The sequence below is a fragment of the Zea mays genome, chromosome 5, assembly GCF_902167145.1.
Source record: "Zea mays cultivar B73 chromosome 5, Zm-B73-REFERENCE-NAM-5.0, whole genome shotgun sequence".
NCBI classification, from domain to species: domain Eukaryota; kingdom Viridiplantae; phylum Streptophyta; class Magnoliopsida; order Poales; family Poaceae; genus Zea; species Zea mays.
In genome coordinates, this window is record NC_050100.1 from 32,346,985 (window position 1) to 32,356,231 (window position 9,247).

The 9,247-nt window shown below is 45.5% G+C and overlaps 1 protein-coding gene across 1 annotated transcript; it reads right to left on the bottom strand.

Moving 5' to 3' along the window:
• Nucleotides 1-2,443: 2,443 nt before the first annotated feature.
• Nucleotides 2,444-6,074, bottom strand: LOC100284935 (uncharacterized). The gene is made up of 4 exons (NM_001400625.1): nt 5,622-6,074; nt 4,164-4,268; nt 3,801-3,857; nt 2,444-3,140 (listed from the first exon to the last, which is right to left on the bottom strand). Exons 1-4 carry the CDS (start codon nt 5,859-5,861, stop codon nt 2,811-2,813), a joined length of 732 nt encoding a protein of 243 aa, NP_001387554.1. The 5' UTR covers nt 5,862-6,074; the 3' UTR covers nt 2,444-2,810.
• Nucleotides 6,075-9,247: the final 3,173 nt, after the last annotated feature.

A 9,247-nucleotide genomic window follows, 5' to 3' on the forward strand; every position in this document is an offset into this window, starting at 1 on the left:
TTTCTCAACATAGACCTCTTCCTTGATGGGTCCATTGAGCAATGCACTTTTCATGTCCATTTGAAAAAGCTTGAAATCATGGTAAATAGTGTTGGCCAATAAAATGTGAATTAACAAGAGCCTAGCTACAAGTGCAAATGTTTCATCGAAATCCAAACCTTTGACTTGTGAGGACCCCTTTGCCACAAGTCGAGCTTTGTTCCTTGTCACCACACCATGTTTATCTTGCTTGTTGTGGAAGACCCACTTGGTTTCTTACAATATGCTCCAAAATGCACTTTTCTTATATTTCTCAATTTGCTTTACAAACACATGTGCTCATGCTCATATGTGGAGTTGTTAGTCCATAGTAACGTGTTGGGAATTTAATCACCAACACAAATAGAAATGGACCAAGAGCGCATCTCCCTTTCACTTGGTTCAAGATGTAGTTGACGAAGGTGTGAAAAGGCAAATGCATGTCTACTTTGTGTCCGAAGTACCGGGCCCGTGCAAAAAAATTACAAGAGATGGAAATGTCATGTATGCAGTCCTGATGGCTTCAAGAAAGATTCGACACTATTTTCAATCTTGTGACATTTTTTCGGTGTTTCAAATAAGCACTGCTAATAAACTTGTGATGCATGTTTTAGTGTTTGGATGGTGTGCGAGTAGGACACAAGGGTTTATACTGGTTCGGACGGAACGTCCCTACTCCAATCTTCAGTGGCTTGTGCTACCAACACTCGATTGCTCGTAGTATGGGTTACAAGCTAGGCAAGAGAGGGAAAAGCTCCCAAGTCTCTGGTTCGATCTCTCCTGCCCTTAGTTACCTGCCCTCCCTTTTATATCTAAAGGTCAGGGTGAGTTACAACCGTTCCTCTATTGAAAAGGAGGGAAAAATAAGTCAAAAGGGTAGAAGCCCTACATTCCGATTGATCACATCTTTCCTCCTCATCGTGTTTGTCCTACAATCTTGTATATGCTGATTCATCTCGGTCAAGGCGGTCCCATACCGTGCGTGCAGGTGTAGTGTCCTATACCGGTGTACGTCCCTAGCTCCGATGGGGGTCCATGTTGGAGTTGTCAGCACAGTGTCACCCGTAGTGGTGGCACACACCCCTAGAGTGGGCTAGCACGATGGAAGGGTCGATCGTACTCTCCACCTCCCTCGATCCTCCATACCTTGTAGTTGGTCTGTTGCGTCCTATCTCATCCCTGTACGAGGGACGTAAAGTCTACAATCGATTTAGATGTAATTGATATGGGGTTAGGAAAAACAAGGATGGTCCCCATTCCGCACCATGCCGTGGTAACTATTGCGATAGTGGAGGCTAGGTATGGAGCGGTCAGACTTTGTACTGTCGACCTTTGGGTCATGTCCGATTCACCCGACTCTCGAAACCATGTTCGATTCGGCTAACCCCTAGGTACGCCTCCGTCTTGCCCTACCTTCGGACGTTCTCATCTCGCACCAAGGTTCCACCCTCGGACGGGGCGGAGATTATCTCATGGGGTTAGCTAAGGTTCGTCCATGCCTTAGGGGTCGACTATGACTTTTTTGGGGTGCTTTTATTTCTTAGGAGCCGTGGGCCTAGAGGCGGGACCCATCATATGTCACTTTCGAATACGTTCTCATGGTTATCTTCATTCAAGAGCACAATCTTTAAGGCAAGTAGTGAATCAAAGCTAAACTATATAGCACAAGAATATGTATATATGCTTGGAATACGATGGAACAACGAGAGACATACTCGAATATAGACGGAAGCTCCAGAAATGGGATTATAGCTTCAGAAGCTCTCAGATGATACATAATGACGCAGATGCAAATTTTGCCAATGACCGATTGTTCTATTTATAGGGTTGAGTTACTATACAACATTATGTAGAATTACATTTTTACTCCTCTCCTTTATAGAGTAACGCTTCACATTTCTGGTTGTACATTCCCGATATTTCGCTGTTGTACATTTCCGATATTTCTCTATACGTACAATCACACACATCTCTCTGGTCGAGGTTTCCTTTGGACGATGCTTTTTAAATGAAGGTCTTTGCATTTTATGTTGTCGCTGAAGTTTGCTTCACTACATCTTATTCTTCGGCATCATCTGCTTTCCTAGTCTGGACGAAGCAATCATACAAAGCAGACAGACTGACGGAGATCTAAGGACGAAAATCACAGCCCTTCAAATTATTTCAGAGGGTGTTTGGTTTTAGAGACTAATTTTTAGTCCCTTTATTTTATTCAATTTTAGTCCTTAAATTGCTAAATACGAAAACTAAAACTCTATTTTAGTTTCTATATTTGACAATTTAGAGACTAAAATAAAATAAAATAGAGAGACTAAAAATTAGTCTCTAGAAATCAAACACCCCTTTGATCTCCTTATCCTAGCACAAGAACTAGAAAACATCTTAGGCCCTTCGACCAAAAACCTTCTCCGTAACCATATACATAAACACCACAAACACCAAAACATACCGCATTTGCTGCATACTTACATTATTTTTACAACACGCTCCACAGGCATGTAAGTGTTCAGGCGACGGCACAAGTCTACTACCAAACCATCACGAAGGGTATCATCATCATCACAATGCCACAAAAGTACAAAACATATAATACATATATATACCTTGTTTATGTATATTGCATACACACCTAGCCTTGACCCTCGGCAGCCGTACCAAATACAACCTCCTGATGCCACATTCCATTTTTCAGTTGTCCTCAGTTACGAACGTATGGCAAGCTTGATTTCTACTAGCAGATAAGACTGCGGCAGCATGAACCGTAGCCGCTGATTACTACCGTAGACTTGCATTCACCAAACTGGGAACAGAGGACCAGTGCATCCTTTCCTGTGGGAATCAGGTATGCTGTTATAGCGGTACATGTGGTTCGATAGCTCCCAGCTCCAGTCGTCCTTCCTTGACACCTTCATTGGCGGCCACCGGTTGATCCTCACGTAGTGCTCCCTGATCTGGCCATCGTCGACAAAGCTCGTTATGACCGTGTAGGTGCACTCATGGCCACCCCACACGGCGTCATGAGGGTCTGCACTGTGGTAGCCATCGGGGTGGAAGTAGCGTCGCATAGGTGGACCAGTGTGCTTCCATGATGGATCAAGGTTCCTCCAGTAATCAGGTGCTGCCTGCAGGAGCAGAAAAGAGTAAGCGCTGAAGGAATGCAGCCGGTTGAGATGTTCCTCATCTATGCACCTTGTCATAAGCTTATGATTCTCTCTCTAAAACATATTGAAATGCTACTAAAACTGTAGCATGGAATTCCTATGTTTTTAAAGCATTTTTTTCAGAAAAAATCGTGATTTATTTTGGACAAAAAGAAAGCTGTAATTCAAATGAAAACATCAACAATTTAACCAGATTACATACTTGACAAATGTGCACACATATTCTCAAAGTGACAGACCAAAAAACAAATCTGTGTTCATAAGATACATATGTTTGTTGTATGGATCTCAACAAGATGTGTTAATCAAAACTTATCATTGAGACTATGACCAAATCAGTATATCAAAGTTATAGCCTTTAATTGCCACCATTAAGATATATGCATCGACTCTACCTCAGTGCGCTCAGAAGCTACAACCTCTGAAGAAGCTAGAGAGATGCTGACAGTTGTCATGATCCCATGCATCCATCAGATTGTTACCGACTAAAACAAGTTGAACTCAAAACTAGCAGAGTCAGCTGTACAGTAGCAACCACAAAAAGAATTTAAATATGCAATGCCATATAAGCCCGTAAAAAGAAAAGAAAAAGGGAGGCAATTTAACCAAAATAAAACTTACTATGGTGAAACGATATTCCCACGCATGATCGCAGAGATCCTCTTTTGTGATCCGACTCTGAACAAAAGAATGATGTACTTTATGCTGAGAGTGATGGAGGAGTGAAATGTATGTACTTAAGAGTTTACTTTCAGCTTCAGGATAAATCAAATAGATAACCAAAGAGAACTTCCCCAATATTACCACTGTATATATGAATGGCACAAAATAAAATAGATGCCTAAACAATATAACTAACATTATTCCCAGAATCTGCAATATAAATGATCTACAAGAGTACATCAGCACAATACATTATGCATTCTATTGATGTTCATCCACTGCACTGTTGATCCCATAGATGAAAAAAATGCTTGTACTCACCCGTTTCCCATCCATAATGACCATTGAATATGTAGACAACTTGGATCCAGTGCGGATCGATGTTAAACGTGGGATATGAGCCTTTCCCGCCATCAATTCAGTACACTACAAGCAAAATGATTAGGACCTGCTGTGTATCATGAACGAAAAATACAGCTATATACATATTGCCACAGTTTTCTTCTGCCCCCTCCTTTTCCTCCAATATGGTCTGCCTAGTCTCAGTTTTGGTATTTACCATTTTTGTTTCCTTGATCTAGAAGGAGATGCAATCAAATACTATATTTTTCAACCCTAGTATGTTATATTGGATATTCGACTTCTGTTAACATCAGTGACTGTTTTCCCATTCGTGAGAGTGAAAATTCAAGACACTGAAAAACATATTCCATTTTTTATATGATTTCCAGTCTTTTTTAGGGAAGCAGAGATTTTAAAATTTTAATATGCCAAAATTTCATAATCACCAAGCTAACCAAGAAATACAAATTATTTGGGATGGTCAAATGAAAGTAGTCATTTAAATACTATTAATGGCCTCATTGGTGTATTAGTCATTTAAATACATCCCATGAACAGTTTAACAAAGCTGTGGATACGGGTCCATTCATAGCATCAATTTTAACTGCCAGTGGTATAAACGTGATTAATGTCTTGGACAACACACATTTTGCTGAAAACCCATATGATTCAGAAAATATTACAATGAGGCCAAAAACAGAAATTTACACATGAAACAAAAAAAAACCGTAAAGATAGAATCAATGGATATATTTCTTTTTTGTACCATTTCTTATGTCTATATTCGTTTCAGCTAAACTTTGAAGCTGTGGCTGTGGCTATGAGCTCGCTCACAAAACACTGTGCTAGCAGCTGTGGGTGGCTGCTGCAGCCGTCACTTTATAAGAGCCGAACAGCTATGGTCCATGAAACAAACAATTGTTTCTGCAGCATGTCAGTGCCACTAAAAGCTTCTTTCTTTGGATACATTAACGAAACATACATAGCTTGCTTGATTTGTCACGTTATTAGTACCACTGGGGACTGAATCAGCATCAACGTTTTTGGAAACCATATAATGATATTGTCATGGAAAGTAGATCCCCGGAAAGGAGGGGGGGCCTACACAAAAACTGCAAGGCCAAAAATAACGCCTTTGGCCATGTCAGCAAGCAGCTGCGCAGATCAGTTAATAATGCATGTCCTCTGCCTCTGCGCTCCTAGCTACGAAATTTAGGGATTTTCACCCCAGTCCAGCAGTGCCGTCAGTCTCATTCCTATCCCAGCAAACTTGAGCACCAAGGTGCTCGATCGATTGCTCGAGGGAATTGTAAGGCTTCCTATTCTCGTCACCGCAGAGCAAATCGTCGAACTGGAGCAGGAGCACAACCTACGCACGCAGGCCAACGAACGCGAAATATAAAGGAGTGCGAGAGGACAGTGGAAGAAGGCCCGAACCATAGGTGCCCAGAGGCGGTTGTCTGCCGCTACCCCGCGCCAAGCGCAGGAGACTGCGGTGCATCGTGCCACGCTGCGCGCGTCCAGGAACTCCATCACCCGCCCCATCACATCTTCCCCAAGCGCCTCAACGGGGTCGCTCGTCCACCCCACCTGCCTCTCCTTCTCCCTCTTCCTGCCCCTCTTCCGCCTCTCCCACTCCTCCGCCGCTCGCTTCCGCTTCCGCTCCCGCTCCGCCATGCGGTCGCCTGGAGGGGAGGTCGGTTGCGGGCGCCGCGGCCGGTGAGAGTGGCCGACTCCGAGTGAGTCGGTGCTTTGTGTGTGGGGACTGGGGTACAGCGGAATAGGAATAGGAAAGAACCGTGAGGGATCAGCCTGGTGGGACCGTGCCGTCATCGCGTCGTATGTATCGCCTGCGGCCTGCTCCGTTCTTTCTTGGACTGGGAGGCATCGTCTTCGTCTCGGATCGTGGTGGTTCCCTGCCACGTCGGATGGGCTCATGTAAGTAAAGCTGGTTCTTGTTACAAAACATTTTGTAAATGTGATCTAATCCATCCATCTGTCATGATGACAGTTATTTCCCAAAGGACATATTCCTTGGGAACTTTTGTATAAATACTACAGTATACTGCAATAAATAACTATCCCTATCATTTGTCTCTCTCTTTTGTCTTTCTCCATTTGCCACTGAGCACTGCAATAGAGTTCAACACGTTATCATCACTGTCTCAAGGGAGAAATCAGAAAAAAGGAGGGAAGAACTCTTGATGTTCTTGCAAAGAACATCAACTTCGATCTGCAAATCAATTGCAAGGTATGGAGCATACCGTTTCCATGCGCATACGCCATATGCGCGAAGTTCTGCACATTGTTGATGATGCCATGTTGGAGGCGTTTGCTGTGGGGCTAGACGCTGCACTTCCACCAGTGCACGTCATCCCTGAACGCCGTGTGCAAGTGCAAAACATGCACTTCTGCGTTCTCCATGGATGGACAGCGGTGGTTCCGCTGCCGGTGGTGGAGTGCGGACTCCCCACTGCATCCCCGTCACCACCGGTGCCGGTGGTTGACGCGGGGTCGTCTACATCCGCTCCCATGGACGTCGATTTGGCGGCACCACCGTCGCCTCCGCCCACTGCAGAGGCAGTTACTCGTCGTTCACCATCTCCGTCAGCGCCCGTGGTCGTCGGAACCATCGCTGCCCGTCGTGGGCAGCCCCCTCGCGTCGTCGATGCTCCACGCGGACGCGTCATCCTCACTGGCCACCGCCCAAATGGGGTGGCCCCATCTTCCTCCTCTAATGGGAGGGCCTAATGGGCCTCTGTCCGGCCGGTGGCGGTTGCCGCCACGACAGCCGGTGGGGTGGGGGAGCGGCTTGGGCACGGACCGCGGTGGCCGCCTGGCGGATCTTGCGCTTGGCGGCGCGGACCGGCGTGGTCGGATCTGGCTCTGCGCGGCACGCCCCAGCGCGGTCCTGGCCAGGACGCGGCCCCGCGCTAGACAGGCGGCTGGGGGCTGGGCATAGCCCTACGAGGCGCTCGGCGCGGCCTCCTCAGCAGCGCTTGGCGCAGCCCGGCGGCTCTTCCCAGAGAAGGCAGGCATGGCTCCCCTGCACGGTCGCGAGCCCGGCTCCTAGTTCGGGTCACGCGCTCGGTGCGGATGCTCGGCCACGGCCGCTGCTCGGAGCGGCATAGCGGCCCGACGGCCTCAAGCCAGGCGCGCGGGCGCAAGGACGCGGTGGGCCGCGGCCGCAGTGGCTTGCTCGCGGCGGATCCTGACGCGCTCCTCGGAGGATCCTGGCGGTCCGGCTTCCTGGTGGGCGCGTAGGTGCGGCTCCCTGGGTGGCGCGGCCAGGAGCATGTCCGGTTTCTCCTGGCGGTGGCCAATACCACCTGGTGCACACGGCGGCGGCTACAGGGGCGGTTAGGGTTGGAAACCCTAGCCGCCCCCAACTGATATAGGCATTTTGGGCCCCTGGTGGGCCGTCTGGGCAGGCCAGGCTAGCTGGGCCGGTGTGCAGGCCGCTAGGCCGCTGCCTGGTCCGCCTGGCAGGCCGCCTGGGCTGTTTTCCAGGACCCAGAATGGTCTATTTTATCATTTTTAATTCTAAATTTCAGTATAAGACTCTGTTTTATATGTAATTTCAGTTCAAAGTTATCTTAGGCGTCTAAATTCGCTATTTAGACTGCAAATATTGTAAAGACATATCTGTTTTATTGTGAATATAGCAGATTTTAGTTCGTGAATTATTATTTGTTTTTACATTAATAGTTCACATATCTCTACTTGCTATTATTTTTGTATTCATTTATATTTGCATATAAATATAGCATTTATTAAGTTCATACTTAATAAAACCTCATGCAAAAAATAAAATTACATTATTTTGGATTAAGAGCATAGAGAGATAGAGTCCTAAGCATTGGCTGCACTAAATTCTTTTATAGAATTTAGTAGCCCAGAGACCGTGCTTGATGCAGCATTTGGAATGCCTATCTCTATGAGGTCTACATCTCTCGAGATGATTACCTATACGTGCTATCCAAAATAGCAGGATATGGAGTTCTTGAATTTTACTTTGATAATTAGTTGAGCATGGGTAGTGGAGACCTAAGCATTGGCTGCGGTTTGTTCATCCATGAACTTATCAGCCCAGAGACCGTGCTTTTAGGCAGCAAGTTTCTTGCCCACTACTAGGAGATCTACCTCATTAATTTGAGGATTATCTATACAATGCTCACTAGTATTCAAAGTATTTATTCAATTGGAAGTTTTGGAACCTTCAGGCAACTCATATCACATGTAAGAGTTATTGAATTTTACTTTGATAATTAGTTGAGCATGGGTAGTGGAGACCTAAGCATTGGCTGCGGTTTGTTCATCCATGAACTTATCAGCCCAGAGACCGTGCTTTTAGGCAGCAAGTTTCTTGCCCACTACTAGGAGATCTACCTCATTAATTTGAGGATTATCTATACAATGCTCACTAGTATTCAAATTATTTATTCAATTGGAAGCTTTGGAACCTTCAGGCAACTCATAACACATGTAATTTTAAGGTTTTTGCATTTGAGCTTACAACATCACCATTGTGACTATTAATTTATACGTAAATAAATGGATGTCCATGGTCATGACTGTAGGAACATGTCAACCAAAGAGTTCGAGGAACTCGCCCTTGATGGGCATAACTACCCAACTTGGGCTTCAGATATTGAAATAACTTTTGCTTCTCGTGGGACCACTGATGCTATAGCAGCACCTATCACTGGTACTGATCCAGTCAATGAGGTGAAAAAGAACATAACACTTTTCCTTTTGAGGCTTTACATCCATAAGGACCTTAAGCAGGAGTACCTTATGGAGAGATACCCTCATAACTTGTGGAAAGCTCTCAAAGAGCGCTATGAACAACAGATGGAACTCATATGGCCGTCAGCCAACCATGAGTGGAACCACCTTCGACTGCAAGATTTTAAATCTGTTGCAGAATATAACCATGCTCTTCATAGCATTTGTTCTAAATTGAAGTTGTGCGAGAAAGAGCCCTTTGAAGCAGACAAGATAGAGAAGACTCTATCTACCATGCTCCCAGAGGACAGGATATTGCATCAGCAGTATCGCTC